The sequence below is a fragment of the Babylonia areolata genome, chromosome 23 (genome assembly GCF_041734735.1).
Source record: "Babylonia areolata isolate BAREFJ2019XMU chromosome 23, ASM4173473v1, whole genome shotgun sequence".
In the NCBI taxonomy this organism is placed as follows: domain Eukaryota; kingdom Metazoa; phylum Mollusca; class Gastropoda; order Neogastropoda; family Buccinidae; genus Babylonia; species Babylonia areolata.
This window is the reverse complement of record NC_134898.1, coordinates 31,807,436-31,826,413: the sequence shown is the minus strand read 5'-3', so window position 1 is coordinate 31,826,413 and position 18,978 is coordinate 31,807,436. Positions and strand designations below refer to the sequence as shown.

General features: G+C 42.7%; 2 protein-coding genes across 2 annotated transcripts in view; one reads left to right on the top strand and one right to left on the bottom strand.

Annotated features, from left to right (window-relative positions):
* Window positions 1–2,397: 2,397 nt before the first annotated feature.
* Window positions 2,398–4,565, bottom strand: LOC143298178 (hyaluronidase conohyal-P1-like). The gene is made up of 2 exons (XM_076610927.1): window positions 4,363–4,565; window positions 2,398–3,554 (listed from the first exon to the last, which is right to left on the bottom strand). Exons 1-2 carry the CDS (start codon window positions 4,401–4,403, stop codon window positions 3,293–3,295), a joined length of 303 nt encoding a protein of 100 aa, XP_076467042.1. The 5' UTR covers window positions 4,404–4,565; the 3' UTR covers window positions 2,398–3,292.
* Window positions 4,566–8,541: 3,976 nt separating this feature from the next.
* LOC143297895 (uncharacterized) overlaps window positions 8,542–18,978 on the top strand; it is a 21,468-nt gene continuing 11,031 nt past the window's right edge. The window contains exons 1-4 of the mRNA XM_076610430.1: window positions 8,542–8,722; window positions 11,554–13,161; window positions 14,962–15,466; window positions 16,699–16,834. Coding sequence (XP_076466545.1) covers window positions 11,621–13,161; window positions 14,962–15,466; window positions 16,699–16,834 — 2,182 coding nt within the window. The 5' untranslated portion in view covers window positions 8,542–8,722; window positions 11,554–11,620. The remainder of the gene's footprint in view (window positions 8,723–11,553; window positions 13,162–14,961; window positions 15,467–16,698; window positions 16,835–18,978) is intronic.

The following is an 18,978-nucleotide window of genomic DNA, read 5'->3' as shown; positions in this document are numbered from 1 at the left end:
GCTTAATCACCTGTGTCCCTGCCCATAGCAAAGAACAAAATATGTCAGTATCAATACAAATTGTTATATTACAATATAATCAACACTTGGGCAGTGCAAGTTCTCTACAGAAAATTAGGTTTGGAGTGAATCAGTAGTTTGCAAGAAAATATTGATCAGTTTAGTGAAAGGAAGCTTTTGAATTTTATTAGCATAAAGCATGCATGCGTGCGCGCACACACACACACACACACACACACACACATTCGTTTACTCTTTCACAATGTTAGGAGAGGAAGAGTTTTTTGAAGCAGATACATGCTTGTGACATCCAAACAGGCTTTTCTGTTGTTATTCAGAGTTGTATAAGGTCTTTGTTTTTCTTTCAGTCTTTAATGACACTTGAATCAATGTTATGTTCTGTGATGTGATGCTATGGAAAAGCTTGACCAGTGTGCTGTTAATGTTTCCAGGCACTTTGTGCCTGTGGAGGGGACAGTTGGGTTGATTGGATGTTTGAATGTGGGTGAGTTTTTCATGTGTTACAGGAATTGTTTTGGTTGTTTTTGTGTTTTTTTGTTGTTGTTTTCTCTTCTTTTTTTTTACATAGTGTACATTAATTTTCATCGATTGCAATGTACGTTGTTTGTTTTTTGTTGGGTTTTTTTGTCTTTTGTGATTGCGCTGTATACATGTATTTATATATTCAATGTGATGTGAATACTCAAGAGAAAGAGAAAAAATCTTTGAGTTTGTATTTGTATTTGTATTGCTTTTTATCACAATAGATTTTTCTGTGTAAAATTCGAGCTGCTGTCCCCAGGGAGAGCGCGTCACTACACTACAGCGCCACCCTTTTTTTTTTTCTTTTTTTTTTTTTTTGTATTTTTTCCTGCGTGCAGTTTTATTTGTTTTTCCTATCAAGTTTACAGAGAATAAAATTGTTTCTTGTATCCTTATATTGTCTTATGTCCTATGTTTTCTTTTTTTCCCCTTCTTTAAAAAAAAACAAAACAGGAAAAGCAGCTGATACCTTTTCAGTGGTATGTGACTTGGCTGGTTCACCGTTCTAGCCCATGTGTACTGATGTGTGTTGTGAGGGTGGGGGCCAGGGGTGTTACTGGTTAGGTAGGGTGATTGGGAATTGAATGTATGAATGTGAGAATGTGCTGCAGGAAATGATTATTAATGTTCTCATATTCCAGTCTCGGAACAGCTGATACTCCCTTCCCTGCCTCTTCCTTGTCTTCAGTTTCTCCAGTTTTAGAGTTATGCATGCATGTGAATGGCTGGTGCGAAAGCGCATTGATTTGTCTCTGCGCAAGATTCAACGCTATTTAAATACTATTATTATTATTATTACTTCTCATGATCTATTATTCATGAAATTACTCATCATCGATATCAACCAAAGCATATTGAAATGCAATGAATCTTGTTCATGAAGCAAAAATGGAAATTAAGATGAGTTACATTTCATTTCGGTTTATCTGGTTTTTATCATACTGAGAGTTTCAGTTTCAAGGATGTGTCAAAGCGTGTGTACTGATTATACATGCAACACCAGATCTGCTTTAAAAAAAAAAAAAAAAAAAAAAAGTGGATGCCTGATCTTCTAATAAATCCAACATTGACCAGGCCTTGTAGGGCTAAGATAGGTTTGTATAAAAATTAACATTAGAAAATGACAGTGACAACACACACACACACACACACACACACACACACAGAATGAAAAAACGTAACAAAAGAGATTTTAAATAGTAATAATAGTAAATCAGAAATCATTTAGATAAAGTAAATTAATAAATGAAAGATAAAATCAGTAAAACTGAAATGAAATGACCAATTTTAAAACGTTAGATTGAGACCACGGTACCAGTTCTATCAATGACCTAAATGCCAGCTCAGGATGAAAGTGTTGTGAAAACTGTTTGATATTATTAAGGAGGCACCGTGTCAGAATCAGTCAGGCATCGGACTTCTGATCCAGTGATGAGGTCCGAGGCCCTGTTTCAAGCAATGCTGCATGGTGTTATGTACTTGGTTCAGCTGAAGGAGGTTAAAACGGCAGGAGAGCATTGCGTTCTGTCTTCCGAAGTCAAGCCCTTGATTCAGTGGATCATGAATTCACTGCAGTAAATATACGGGAATTTTAACCTCTCTCTCTCTCTCTCTCTCTCTCTCTCTCTCTCTCTCTCTCCACACACACACACATATATATATTTTTTCTATGTATGTATGTATAAACCTTCATAGTTGCGATCTATAGTGACCTTTTGATGTGCTGTAGCTGTTTGTGTACTCTCTACCCCTTCAAGAAGAACGATGACCTCCAAATGAATAAACAGTTTATCTGTTTATAGCATAGTTTTTTTAATTCCTGACATTTCTTGTTTTCGGTATATAGAGGAGAAGAAGAAGAGAAGCAAGAAGACGAAGCATGAGAAAGTAATGGATGATGAAGGAAAAGAAATAAGAAGGGAGCAAAAAAGACCAGGGGGAAAAAATCATATTGTAAGAGAAGTGAGAACAGGAAGAGAAGGAGAAAAACAAAACATAACATAAAACATCAGTTCAGGTGTTCATTCATTATAGTTATGTAATGATGGTTTGGATTTTATTCTTGTCTGTCCTGCAGACAAGACACATGGTTGTTTGGGTTTTTTTAATAATCCAAGCGGTGTATGAAACCGAAAGCAAGACAAGCGTTGTAAAGTGTGAAACAATCTCATTGTACTCATAAAACCATTATCACTTCAGTCGGGTTTGCATTTCTTCGCAAACCAAGACTAATCTCAAGATATTACAGAATTCTGTAATGATTTAGAAAGGTGAATATAAAACAGAGGCACCTTGTAATAGATACTGCATTAGAGGTAAAAGAAAAATGAACAACTGAATAAACCAATATTAAATGAATAGATGAATAATTACAGACATGGGTTGAAACATAAAAGAACAAGTAAATGAACGAATAAAGATCTTTCTACATAGATTAAAACATAAAAAAACAAGTAAATTCATGCCAATATGAAATGTCAAATTATTTTCACCGTTAACCAGTCAGCATTAGATTTGCCTGAACATAATTATGACAGTCCCACAGTGTGGCTGAGTATGGAAGACTGAAGATGAGCAGCTTAGGGATAATGCCAATGAAACACACTGACCAATGGGCTGAAGTAGAAGAAAAATACAGAAAAGTCGCGAGAATGGCATCCCGAGTGACACATGTAAACCAATCAGTGACGCAGTCAAGGATAGATCCAGATCGACGCTAATAATGTTAGCCAATCAGCGACGCCGGCAGTCATGGCTGGACCATGCAGACCAACGCGGAAAACGTTAACCAATTTGCGACACCACTGGAGTGGCCTTTTGAGGAGGTTATGTCCCTTGAGGTTTGCGGCTGGCACCGTGTGGGTCTGCGATCCTGGCAGCACGCTCCCTCCCAGGAGCTGTAGCATCGGCAGTGATAGTCCCGGAAGCGAGAGGCACGGGGAGCACACTGGCCCGACAGCCGTTTGGATTCCGTCTCGTTCAGCAGAGAGTCATGGGAGTTGTGAACGCACCTGCAACACACGAACGAGAGATGTTCTTTAAATATTTCCCCAGACCCATTTCCCAGGGACTGAGAGGAACGAAACTTGGGCACAGTTATTTTGTCTTTCTCTACATTGGTACCACCAAGGGTGACACACATCTCCCATCGCTTTAGGCAGCTGTGAAGACCTTGCCTGTAGAAGTCTGTTGGTTGCACCAGAAGCCATGACTTCGGGAATAAGCGTTTCATCGTCTGGGAAGTGCTTGCCCTTCAGAAATGACTTCACGGTTGGAAAGAGGTTGAAGTCAGATGGTGCGAGGTCAGAATAGTATGGGTGGTGAGGAAGGATTTAATAGGCAAAGGATCATGCTTCCCTCTGGGCAACATGCGAGTTGTGAACTGGGGCGTTGTCTTGCAGGAGGCGGACATCTTTAGTCAACATGTCACACCTCTCGGTTTTGATGGCCTTCCGCAAATTTCTGTGGCAATGAAGCGTAGTATGTCCCGGTAATTGTGGTACCCTTTACCAGGAAATCCATCATCACTACTCCGCGCTGGTCCCCAAAAGACCGTGAGCATGGTCTTGCCCGCCGTGGGTTGGACACGTCCCTTCTTCCGAAGTGGCGAGTCAAAATGCTTCCATTGCTGCGACTGGGCTCTGGATCATAGTGATGAACCCATGTCACCCCCCCTCTCCCCCTCCCCCTCCCTCCCCTCCCCCCCACCTCACACACATATACCCCCCACCACACACACACACACACACACACACACACACACACACACACTGCTTCCCCCGACACCCCAAGCCCCTATACACACGAACACCCACCCACCTGCCATTTCCTCCACAGAGGGCCGCGCTGCAGTCAGACATGACCTGTGTCAGTTTTTTTCACGAAGGGGCCCAGCACGGTTCGCAGGTGGTTCTGCAGTCTCTGGCACTGGGTGCGAGCCTGCTTGTAGTACGAGGAGCTTCCCCACAGCACTATTCCTGAGGCCCCCATGTCTGCCGGGAGTCTCACAGTGACGTTCAGGTGGCTCTGTGTTGTCACAACTCGGTCGTTGGTGAGGGTGATTGGGTGGGGAGGGGGGAGGGTTGTGTGTGTGTTGTGTAGTGTGTGTATGTGTGTGTGTGTGTGTGTGTGTGTGTGTGTGTGTGATTTCAGTCTGCCTATCCTGCTGACTACAGCACCGAAACCACTCTCCTCCACATCCTGAATAACCTACTGCTAGCATCCGACTCAGGACAGATCTCCCTTCTGACTCTTCTCGATAGACCATTCAATCATTCTTTCCCGTCTTCATTTTACATGCTGATCGTAGTGAGCGAGATGGAGTGTAGAGGAGAAGGCAGCCACAGAGATAGGAAGGGGCTGATTTGTGAATACATTTGTAGCATAGAGTGCTGATCTTGTACTTTATTTGGTGTGAGACAGTGGAGCCAGAACATCAACCCCGCAAGCCACACCAGAGCTGACTCCACTACCACCAGATCCTGCCCCTAGGCGATCCACACAACTGGCATCCAGGGCACCACCAACTTTGTGATGGGACTGGTGATGATAGATATATTTTAACAGCCAGAACAGTGACACTGCAAATGAACAGTCATGATGCCAATACTCATGTTGTTTGTTTATTTTTTTTATTCTTGCTAAACTGAAACAGTGCTATTATGTAATTTTTCATATCATTCCTGTTCATGCTGTAATTCTATTCTCATTTAAGATATTTCTGCAAAATTCTTGTTATAATCCATGCTGTTATACATGTACGCTACTCTACATGTGCATCTGACAGTGATATGATACATAGATTGATATGCACACACAAATGAATGCTTTCCAACTTCATAGAGTATTTATCAAATTGGATCTCCTTCTCTATATCAAACTCTTCAAAGTTTACTTTGGATGCATTGGACTAAGTTCAAACCCATAACTTCACCTGGCTAAAGCCACTTTGACTATAGAAGTAGGGTATTGTTCCTAAGAATGGTGCGGTCATTCAAAATTTCACTCTGCTATCAGTTGTCAGCTAAATTATCTCCCTTTACCTGCTCAATAATTCTTGTTGATGCTCAGCTAAGTCTGCTCACAAGAATTACTTTTAACTAACCATAGTGGACGATGGATTTCAAAAGATGGGGGGAGATGTAGCCAAGTGCTCAGCTAGCGGCAAATAACCATAGTTCAACTCACAGCGCAAACTGAAAGCTGAGCTATAGCAAACGTCTTCTTCACCACTAACATGCCGGTCTTCAACTGCCCATGCAGAATATGTGACGCCATTCCCAGTTTGATGCAAAGTCCATTCTAAACCTATTCTCTAAACATCCATTAAATTAAGTCTCTGTATCGTTCACTGTAACATTATATTTGTTGTGCTTACACACACACTTTAATCAGTTAGAAGCATACTTGATTTCAGTTTAATTGCTCGTCAATCTAAAGATTTCAACTGATGGTAAGCTTACGTCATTTTGTCCTTCTCGCCACACAACCACTCTAACCAGTGTCGCAGTACATCATTGGTTGAGCTGGAATCTGTGTTTCTGATGACAATATCTCATTAAACAACTCTTTTGTCGGATCAGCAAACTAAAAGTATTATATACTGGCAGAATCGTTGCAATTCCATCTTTAAATCTATACCTTTTGTGTTTGCCTACGTTAAACTGATTTAACACAGTTTGTAATTTTCCGTGATGAGCTCGTTGAAACTACCCTTTTCAGGTGACTTAAATTAAGAATATAAATTCATCTTAAATAATCAACACTTCATTTTATACTCATTAGAAAGTAGGTGTTGAGCTGTTTCTTTTGCGACCTATCTGGCATAGATTGGCTCAGGAATCATTTAGAAATCTATCACTGAACACCTTGAAACAAATAATTCTAATGAGATTTAGCCTGATTGCAGTTAGCTTAACTTGCATAAATTGATGGAATGGATGATCATCTGGTCACTTTTCACCTGGCCAGTCATCTGATCAGAGCCGCTCTCTCTCTCTCTCTCTCTCTCTTGCTGAGTCACAAGCAGTGTGTGTTGTGTGTGTGTTCCCACAATGGCTGGTGTCATCGCCATATCGCTGTAAGTACTGTCTAGAATGTGTTGATGATCTGTATATTGTCTGGCACATTACCTGTGTTCATATGACTATGTTGATATTGCTTTGTTCGGTTATTGCTTTGACATGTAGTCACAGCTCAGCTATGATTGATATAGAAAACTGCCATGTTGTCATATGCTTGTAGCAGTATTCCATTCTTCTTAACGTCACAATCAGTGACGTGTCTGGACACTGATAGTTTGTCGGAGAATGTTCTAGTGAGTGCATATGATGCGTTCTTTCTCATTTGCTGCCACTGATGAAGGTTAGGTTCTTTATCCCGCTGAAGCTTTGGTGGAGGATATTTAAATGTTCATCACAAACTTAGCTATGTTGATATTTGGCTTTGATGAGACGGATAACTTGTGTAGGTTCATTCACCACTTAATGGTTAAGACATGGCAGTTCTTCCAGTCTCTGTATTGAGCGCTGACTATTTATCCTCTGGGTTGCCAGTATTATATCAAAGCCACCAATTCTATCTTGTTTATTATTCATGTATCATTTCACATGCTGATATCACTTATGATGCTACAGTGTTTCACAGATTCTCATTACTCTAAGATGTGTGTAGTATTCTGTCAAGATTAGAAGATAGTGTTGGATTAATATCAGTTATTGGTTAAAACTACCTGATATGTATCAGTGTTTTAATTGTAATTTAGTCATCATGCTCTCTCCTATACGATTTACTCCAGTACAGTGCAACATGATAAACTGATTCATTTGAGTCACTTTGACACAGTATAAGCTTTACCTAATCTATACTGTCAGTGTACTTTCACAAAATCAGCTTAGCTTCAATCACTTTAATTGCACAATTCAAATGTATTAGAAATGTCACACACGCACACGTGTGTTTCTATGTGCCAGTTTTTGTGCGTGTATGCATGCACGAGCATGTAAGTGTACACATGTGTCAGGAGAGCTCTGTGCACATGTGTGTGTGGGTGTGTTTGTGTAGGCTGTATGTTTTACATTTATTTGCTTATTTGTTTATTTATTATCATTATTGTCTTTATTTTATTTTTATTTCTTCTTCTTCTTCTCCTTCTCTTTTCTTATATATATATATATATATATATATTCGTTTATCTTTTTTTTTCTTCTCAAGGCCTGACTAAACGCGTTGGGTTACGCTGCAGGTCAGGAATCTGTTTAGCAGATGTCGATAGCAGTGACGCCTCCTTGAGCTACTGATACTGATACTGACGCTGTATTGGACTGAGCACATGATTTTTTTTTTTTTTTTTTTTTTTTTTTTGCGTCTCAAATAAACAGTCCAGCTCGGGATGTGCTGTGTCTATTTTTAGCTTCCGTCGGCAAACTGCCACAGGAATATATTTAGCACTGACCCAATTCGTTGCACGAGTCTGTTGTCACTTCCGGAGAGAGAGAGAGAGAGAGAGAGGAAACGATTTTTCATTTCACGAGGGTAGTGGAGTAAGCATAGCTGCTTATATATATTTTTATTTATTTATATTTTTTTTTTTATACATACAGCCCTTAAGGGAAAAGCGAAAAAGCAGCAGCAGCGGCAGCAGAAGAAGAAAGACAAAGGCAGAACACACACACACACTGGTACATTCAAACACACACACACACACACACACACACACACACACACACACACACACATGCATAACAGATATGCAACTGACTGACACTGAAACATGCATTCAGTTGACTACCCTGCACCACCTCCCCCCACCCCCTCCCCCACGCACATTCCTACTGCGTATCGCAGCTTACACACACACACACACACACACAGAATGTCACGCGCGCTCACCGAACTTGTCGCTGACAGAGACTGTGTGCTAAATATAAAATTGGAAATTTCCTATTCCAACACAACGCTGTCTCAAATCAGGAATTCCCGTTCGTGGACAATCGCAGTTATGTCGTCAACTGCGGTTTCACTTCGTAGACACACTGACCGACAGGGTGAGCGCTGGACAGAGTTGAGTTTGACAACGAGGAAAACAGAGAATCAAGTGCCATTTATTCCAGTTCAGTCTTTCCGCTTGAAAGGACCCGTCTTGGACTGTGATCACACCAAAACCTGTACAAACAGCGAGGTGAGTGAGTTCTTTTCCATCAAATTTATCCGTAATTTTTACCGTGACTGGACAGATGTCGACTCAAACGCTTGTTCATGTCCCCCATGTTTTTGACCAGTTTTTGAAGGCATGCAACACGTTATAGGTATTATTATTATTCTATTATTTATTTACTTATTTAATTTTTAATTATTATTATTATTTATTTATTTTTTTTTTTACGCTAAAAGTTGACTTCATCAATATTTTGCGCCTTATACATATTATTATTAGTAGTAGTAGTTCTTTTTTTTTCTTCTCAAGGCCTGACTGAGTGCCTGGTTACGCTGCTGGTCAGGCATCTGCTTGGCAGATGTGGTGTCGCGTATATAGATTTGTCCGAACGCAGTGACGCCTCCATGAGCTACTGAAACTGAAACTTAGACCAGATCAGTGTTCACAATCTACTGTTAATGTGTATCAGTGTCACAGTGTGTGTGTGTGTGTGTGTGTGTGTGTGTGTGTGTGTGTGTGTGTGTGTGTGTGTGTGTGTGTGTGTGTGTGTGTTCATGTTTATTCATGTTTATTTCATTTAATTTTGTTTTGTTTATTTTGTTTTATTATAATTTTCCATCAAGGCCAGACTAAGCGCCGTCACACTGTGTGGCTGGTCATGCATCTGCTTAGTAGATGTGGCGTAGCGTATATGGATTTGTCAGAACGCAGTGACGCCTCCTTGAGCCAACTGAACTGAACTGAACTGAACTATGCGTTTGAAACACGAGAAACGTGGCTGAAATCAGAGAACTTGTGAACATGAATTTGGCGGCGCTGGCCCGCGGACCGTTAGCCTCAGTTGAAAGATGAAAACTTTCAGTTTCACTGAGTTTTCAGTTTTAGTTTCCTGAGGAGGTGTCACGTTATTCAGTCGCACAAAATCCATATACGCTGCACCACATCCACAGCCGCACTGGGCACTGAGATGTCGGACGGACCAACAGCATAACCCCGGCAACGCTCAATAGTCAGGCCTCGAGTGCATGCATATAATGATTTTATATACATATGTGCGTACATATTAAAGTGAATTTCTTCTATATAGAATTTTGCCAGATGATAACACCTATGTTGCAATGGGTTCTTTTTCAGTCGGACACAGCCAGTTATAATTGCTGTCAGTCAGATACAAAACGGCGCTCTCCAGACGAAAAAAATGAATATTATTATTGTTGTTGTTAGGATTCACGCTACGGACTTAAATCCCGGGCGTGGATTCTGCTGGCTTAATAATTGAAAGGTTCTGTCCCTTGAACCAGCTGTCGGTTTTACTTATTTTGTGTACACGTCAACCTCTGACGTACGGTGCATGACGCGAGGATTGCACAAAATGACGTGAGCACAATTCTCGAACAACTTACACACTGCTGTCAGCAACTGACTGGACTTAGTGGGAACGTGTCATAACGTGTTTTCTGTCGGTTGCCGTGAGAACATGTCGTGTAATAGACCGTTGGAGAGGTTCGCGGTCATCCTGGATGTTGCGCACGTGTATCGAACTTTTACTCGAAATCGCAAACAATACCAAAGGCGATCGACACAAGCCAAAACAGCAAACATATGTGCTGTCCTCCATTTCTTCAGTTGATAGCCTCCATTGCTACAACCAAACTGTACAATATATGCACAACAAAAAAGAAAAAAAGAAGAAAAAAAAAAAAAAAATGAAGCAAAAAGTCGAAGAAAGAAGCCTTCTGTTTCGCGCTGTCTTCCTCTCTCAATCGCTTTGTTGCTCGAAATTTCGGAGAGCCAATCAACTTCGAGAGCACAGATCATCTGACGCGCCTGTATAAGTCATGTAAACACGGAACTCTCTAGCGGTCTATTGTCGAAAGGACAATGGCCCCTTCAGTTTAGCGCTGAGCGTCATTGGCCGCAGAATTTAAGCTCTGGAGTTTCCGATAATCACCGATGGAGTTCTTCGTCAGTGTATGTATGGGCTATCGATCTATCTATTTGTCTATCTAAAGGCCAAATCAATAAATCTGTCAAGACTCAAGACACAAGACAGTACTTCTCTCCCATGCGCTCCCCCTCTACCCTCCTCCTCCTCCTGATCATCATCATCATCGTCGTCACCATTGCTGTTCTGCTGCACAACAGTCCCGATCTGAAGAACATTTTCGGGATTTTCTTGTATTGTGTGATGATCAGGATGAGGAAGATAACGTGACAATGATAATCATGGAAATTTGTTTTAGCTTTTAGACTCATTAACAAACTTGAACTTCATCCTGCTTTCTATGAATATTCTGGTGTACTAAACCAAATCCTGTAGGACACATCGTTTAGTAGATACCTGGAATTTTCGTACACTGTGAGCGACTACTGACACTCAGAGGTGCGTTTGTGGTTCTGGTATTGTTGTTTTTAAGCTCACTGGCACACAAAACTCTACGTGGAATCCAGTGAAAGCAAATCAAAGCAAAACAAACGAACAAACCAAAATCTGAGGATGTTGTTGCCTCAGTATTGTTTTCCTGTTGTTGTCTTTTTTTTGTTTAAGACTGGACGAGGATGTAACTCACCAGCTTCTAGAAAAAGTCTTTTTTCCAGAATCTATCCAAAACCTTACCGCGGCCCTATACAATGAAAGGAGTATTGACCAGTCCCAACACTCCAAACAAAGAAAGTGTTGTTTGAACTTCCCGATTTCAACGGTGTTATAAAGAACTGTTTGAGCAAAAAAGACGCCTCTCTTAATTCAAGTGTGTGTGTGTGTGTGTGTGTGTGTGTGGGGGGGGGGGGGGTGTCCACTGTGTGTGTGCGTGTGTGTGTGTGTGTGTGTGTGTGTGTGTGTGTGTGTGTTTCAGGATACCAAACGTGAATATCAACGACTGAACAGTTAAACCAGTGAGATAAATCCCCAGACCACTCACGATGTACTCAAAACATCTGCGCTCCATCGCGGGTGCTTGTCCTTACAGCCACCATTTTACCGTCGACTGGATAACTATAATGTACAATTTCCCAGCCCTGAAGCTTACGAGGATACTGTATTATTCCCCTGATTACCAGCGTGGAGACATCTTGAAACGAATTCCAGATGCATACGGAATTTGGGAACCGACTCAACGCTATATCATGATGTACGCTTTGGGAGTTTTGGAACGTTTTTCTCGCCGAATTGTGACTTGTGGTTTTTTCAAAACAGCCACTTTGCCACATCGTCCACAACGTTTCTGGAAGTGTGCTGATTTTCCCGCGTATGGTCACACGGCCGAGGATCGCTTTGCTCATGGCAGATGTACGGTGATCGAGTCAGATGTCATGAAAATGTGCAAATTTGGGTCAAACGCTGCGGACAGTCTCCCATATAATGTCAATATCGGCCAAATGAACGTGTACAATGGACTGCAAAGACATCGGAAGCTTGCACAGAAGCTTGACATGTTTCCAAAAGTGCAGTCTTTACCAGTTAGAGACCCGAACCTTCTGTCTCCTCCCCCAAGTCACGAACGGACAAAACCTTCCTCCGGCCCAGAACAAAGTTGTCCTCTGATTCCTTTGAAACCATCGCGTCCAATCCGAGCAGAAATGCCCGTACAAGCCGAGGAAGAGAAGCACATCATGTTTGAAAACGGAGAAATGTGCGTCTCAGAGAATGCGGAGGAAGCTGAACCAGGAAACCTGACAAATCATACTGACAATGCAGCAGACTTGTCGGGATTCCATGCTGAAAATGACCTGGCCAGAAACATTTCAGTGTCTGGCAGTGACGGATCTGGACCGCAAAGAAACGCCACGAACGGCGAGACAACAGTGACCGTCTCAGAAAGATGCAATGAAACAGATGCGGACAGGAACACTGAAGACGTTCAAAAGACGCGGGACGAGGTTTCCGACTCCTGTGTTCCAGCGCTCTTGACAGTCAACAAAAGTCGCGCCTCTACTCTTGAAGAAGGCTTAGGCACTAAATCAGTGTCTTCGGAACACAGACGACTAAAAGCTCTGCTGACAAATTTCGGACAGGAACCTAAAGAAGAAAAAGCAGCACACACTTCATCAAAACTAAAACTGTCTGTCCCTTATTTCCAACAAAGTCTTTTGTTGGCGACTCAGCAGCAACGTTCCTCACTGACTAAGACCAAGACCAAGACCAAGACCAGTACCAGTACCAGTACCAGTACCAGTACCAAGCACTCCGAAGAAGACAGCAGCAGCGGCGGTGTAGTGCCACGAGGGGACAATGAGCATCACAGCAACGCAGCGGAGAGACTGCTGTCCGCATCAACGATCCACTACTATCGCCCCGTTTTTGGCACCGTGGGCTGGCTGCAGGCGGACGGTCAGCCAGACCTGCAGCAGGAGATCAACCGCCTGTCCACTTTTCACAAGTGCCACGTGCCACAGGGCGTGTGGGTCACCAGGCTGGCAGAAGCTGGGTTCTACCTGGCTGACCGGGCTAGCTCCACTGTCAGGTTAGTGGAAGGAACTCACATCGTTCTTTTCTTTTACTTTTTTTCAGGAACTCTGTTTTGTAAATGACGTTCATTAAACACACACACACACACGTATGCACACACGCACACGTGCACGCACACACACACAATACTCACGCGCGCGCGCGCACGCACACACACACACACACACACACACAAATACACACACACACACACACAAACACACGCACACACACACAAACACATACACACACATACACATACACGCGCGCACGCACACATATGCACACAAAATATCACGCATACAATGTCACACACATAATGCCACACATACATAATGTCACACACACACACACACACACACACACACACACACACACACACACACACACACACACACGTGTTTTTGTTGCTACTGTTGCGGCTTTTACTGGTGGTATTATTTCTTGTCTTTACGTTCAAGCATTTTCTTCTTCTTCTTCTTCTTCTTCTTCTTCTTCTTCTTCTCCTCTCTCTCTCTCCTTAATAAAGTGTGCAGGCTTGTAGGTGAGTATTCTGTGTGTCTTTGTAAGTGTGCGTGCACGCGGTGTGTGTGTGTGTGTGTGTGTGTGTGTGTGTGTGTGTGTGTCTGTGTGTGTGTGCGCGCGCGTGCTAATAACAACTACTGCTCTTACTACTACCACTACCACTACTGCAACAATAACAACAGGAACTACTACTATTACTACTGCTAGCAATATTACTACTATTACTATTGCTGCTGCGTCTTCTTTCGCTTATACTACTACTGCTACTACTACTGTTGTACTATTTGCTTGTGTGCATTTAGCTTAATACGTTGCTTTTTCAAAAATCTTTTGTTCAACCTTTGTCATGTTGTAAGTGTGTTGGGCTTGGCTGCGGGCTGAGATTGTGTAGGGTGAGTGACGAGCCTGTGGATGCACAATTTCTATTTCCAAATGGATGAATAAAGATGTATTGTATTGTATTTATTGTACTGTATTGTATTGTATTGTATTGTATACGGCCAGTATGTATGAGCTTTATATCACAGATTGACGTAAGTTTACAGTTGGGCCAACAGCAAAGTGAGAGCTGTATTATCAGTGGTTTCTCCATTACAGTGGGAAATCATTTCCTGCTTAGTATTTTTGTGAAGAACTATGACTCTGAAACTAGGAGGCAACATTGCACTGGCTCTTCTTAGTGCTGCAGCCTTGGGGGGGCTAGACGGCCTTTGGGAACCATCCCAACACCGACTGTCCTAAAAACCCTCTTGGCCGAGAGAGTGGGTATGTAACTTGGGCAAGACACTCTCCACCATAATCGAGTTCTTGCCCAGATAGCTGGGACAGCTCTTCCCTCCTTTGCTGTTCTGATGGTCATAGTCGAACACGACTGACTGCTACACAATTGTATACTACTACTATGACCAAGCGCTATGCTTGCTCCAATATTTGCCTCACGCACAAGCTGTATTAGCTTGCCTCACGTACAAGCTGTATTATGACATTTGTTTGTGTCATTCCAGGCACTGTCTTCTCTTTTAGTCTTCTCATTATTTCTTCTCTTAGGTCTCTTCTTCTTAGTTTTCTCTTTTATTGTTCTTACAACTATTGTAAATAAAGCAATAGAAAAACCCATTTGTGACTGGCCTCTATATGTTCCTGGCCTGTGCGTGGGATCTTGTTTATCCATTCATTGATTCAATCAACCATTTAGTTAAGTCTTTTGTGCCGTACCCTTGAATAACCCCTCGGTACACGGCTACACTACTATCATTACATCTGCTGCACGGTTTTTGTGTTGATGACAAAGGTGCGCGTACTGCACGACATCGTTGCCCATCGGACGCTTCATCAACACCAACCCCTGGCTGCTGCACACCCAGGACCCGTCCTGCCCGCACCTCGCCGGGCTGGGTTCGAACCTCCCAGTACACAGATACGGGGAGGCTGCCAGCCGCACCTTCATCAAAGCCTTGTTCCACCCGCAGGCCCAAGGGTCTCCGGCAGAGGGTACCCCAGCGCCGGTCCCCACTCTTGCTGGCGGTGGTGATGGTGGTGGTGGTGGTGGTGGTGGTGGTGGTTCTTCAGCCACTGCTGCTGCTCCTCTTCCTTACCCTCAGACTGTGTCAGGATTGTCTCATCAGAGCCAGAGCCAGGGCCGTCATCATCATCATCATCATGGTCAGGCGGGGTTTACCCAAACGGGGGTGTCAGCGGCACCTCAAATGCCGAGCATCAACAGCAGCAGTGAAAGGGTTGGTGGTACAGGTGCGTCCGCGGTTCAGACGAGTCTGACTTTGAACAACTCAGAACAAGTGAGTTGAGCTGGTGTTCCGTTCTTTTTCTTCTTGTAGTTGTTGCTGTTGTTGGTGTTGTTGTCGTCGTCGTCATCATCATCATTATTTAGTCAGATTAACGTTGATTGGTTCAATGATTAATCTTTAATAACCCATGATGTACGGAGTTGTAAAACTTGACTTCCTGGAAGACGGAAAATGTAGCCTACATCTGATTATCTGTCTCCGCTGATCAATGTTTCCTAAACGTACTTGGAAAAAATCATAGTTGAGCCGAAGACGAAATGAACAAACTAGAAAAGAAAGGACCAAACAAAATATGTCTGTCTGTCTGTCTGTCTGTCTGTCTGTCCTTTGTTCCTTCACTTCCTTCTTGTTAAACCACTAGTTCTCAAGTGGTGTTGTGAGTGCTTTTCAATCGATAGAGATAGAAAACGTGTGCAGGAGGGGTCTTGCACACGTAAAACACGCGCACTCACACACACACACACACACACACACAGAGGCGCGCGCACACACACACACACACACACACACACACACACACACACACACACACACCAAAAATGACGTCAAAACAAACAAGACAAAAGCACCCCCCCCACACACACACTCCAAATAAAAAGCAAGGGAAAAAAAAAACCCAAACACGCGGAAACCACCGAGTGTTTAAGTTTACAGTTTCTAGACAGCCATAAGAAGTTTCTTCTTCTTTTTCTTCTTTGAATAGACTATTCCAGTTACTATTCTTATTCATCGTTTTTATTATCTTATTTTATTTTGTTTCATTTTATTTCTTTATTTTTTATGTTTTGTGTCGTTCTTTATTTTTTTTTATGTTTTGTGTCGTTAAATGGGCAGAATTGTAAAAAAAAGGGCCTTTACTGCGCCTAATTCTTTACCCATTAAAGATTCAATCAATCAATCAATCAATCTTGTTCTTCTTGTTCTTCTTCTTCTTCTTCTTCATTGCACCTTTGGACCTGTTCCATATGCACGGCCATACAGGCCTTTACTGCACCTAATTCTTTACCCATTAAAGATTCAATCAATCAGTCAATCTTCTTCTTCTTCTTCCTGTTCTTGTTCTTCATTGCACCTTTGGACCTGTTCCATATGCACGGCCATACATACAGGCCTTTACTGCACCTAATTCTTTACCCATTAAAGATTCAATCAATCAGTCAATCTTCTTCTTCTTCTTCCTCTTCTTCTTCTTCATTGCACCTTTGGACCTGTTCCATGTGCAGGGCCGTACAGGAATCCCCGCGACACAGGCCTCTGCTGCTCCACGACGTGCTGAAGCAGGGAGCGGCAGTTCTCAACCAGGTCATCCACCCCTTTCCCAGACGTCACACGCTCCTCGGCAGGTGTCGTCCCCGGCAGGTGGGGTGTTCATTCGTTCGTTCGTTCGTTCATTCGTCCGTTCGTTCATTCATTCGTTCGTTCATTTATTCGTTTGTTCGTTCGTTCGTTCGTTCGTTCGTTCATTCATTCATTCGTTCGTTCGTTCGTCCTTTCGTTCGTTCGTTCGTTCGTTCGTCCTTTCGTTGTTCGTTCGTTCGTTCGATCATTCGTTCGTCCTTTCGTTGTTCGTTCGTTCGTTCGATCATTCGTTCGTTCATTCGTCCGTTCGTTCATTCATTCGTTCGTTCATTTATTCGTTTGATCGTTCGTTCGTTCGTTCGTTCATTCATTCATTCGTTCGTTCGTTCGTTCATTCATTCATTCGTTCGTTCGTCCTTTCGTTCGTTCGTTCGTTCGTTCGTTTGTTCCTTCGTTCATTTATTCGTTCTTTCGTTCGTTCGTTCGTTCGTTCGTTCATTTATTCGTTTGTTCCTTCGTTCGTCCTTTCGTTCGTTCGTTCGTTCGTTCGTTCTTTCGTTCGTTCGTTCGTTCGTTCATTTGTTCGTTCGTTCGTTCATTCATTCGTTCGTTCGTTCATTCGTCCTTTCGTTCGTTCGTTCGTTCGTCCTTTCGTTCGTTCTTTCAGAACTATGCAACAAAGAAGGTACAACAGAATCCTTGAACACTGAGAACACAGCAGAATCCAGCCACGCTAATGACTCAGCAGAATCCAGCAACAAAAAATGACACAGCGGAACCATAGCAACACAAACGACACAGCAGAATCATAGCAACACAAATGACATAGCAGAATCCAGCAACACAAATGACACAGCGGAATGATAGCAACACAAACGACACAGCAGAATCCAGCAACACAAACGACACAGCAGAATCCAGCAACACAAACGACTCAGCAGAATCATAGCAACACAAACGACACAGCAGAATCATAGCAACACAAATGACTCAGCAGAATCATAGCAACACAAATGACACAGCAGAATCCAGCAACACAAACGACACAGCAGAATCATAGCAACACAAACGACACAGCAGAATCATAGCAACACAAATGACTCAGCAGAATCATAGCAACACAAACGACATGGCAGAATCATAGCAACACAAATGACACAGCAGAATCCAGCAACACAAACGACACAGCAGAATCATAGCAACACAAACGACACAGCAGAATCATAGCAACACAAACGACTCAGCAGAATCATAGCAACACAAACGACACAGCAGAATCCAGCAACACAAACGACACAGCAGAATCCAGCAGCACAAAATGACACAGCGGAATCACAGCAACACAAATGACACAGCAGAATCATAGCAACACAAATGACACAGCAGAATCATAGCAACACAAACGACACAGCAGAATCATAGCAACACAAACGACACAGCAGAATCATAGCAACACAAACGACACAGCAGAATCATAGCAACACAAACGACATGGCAGAATCATAGCAACACAAAACACAAACGACATGGCAGAATCATAGCAACACAAACGACATGGCAGAATCATGGCAACACAAACGACACAGCAGAATCATAGCAACACAAACGACACAGCAGAATCATAGCAACACAAACGACACAGCAGAATCATGGCAACACAAACGACACAGCAGAATCATAGCAACACAAACGACACAGCAGAATCATAGCAACACAAACGACACAGCAGAATCATAGCAACACAAATGACACAGCAGAATCCAGCAACACAAATGACACAGCGGAATGATAGCAACACAAATGACTCAGCAGAATCATAGCAACACAAACGACACAGCGGAATCATAGCAACACAAATGACACAGCAGAATCATAGCAACACAAATGACACAGCAGAATCCAGCAACACAAATGACATGGCAGAATCATAGCAGCACAAAATGACACAGCAGAATCATAGCAACACAAACGACACAGCAGAATCATAGCAACACAAACGACACAGCAGAATCATAGCCACACAAACGACACAGCAGAATCATAGCAACACAAACGACACAGCAGAATCATAGCAACACAAACGACACAGCAGAATCCAGCAAGATGAGTCACACAACAGAATCTTTTCTTCCTGCCCCTATCCCCCCCACCCGCCCCACCGGCACCTTCACACCCCCACTCCTCTTTCCTGGTGAGTTCTTTAT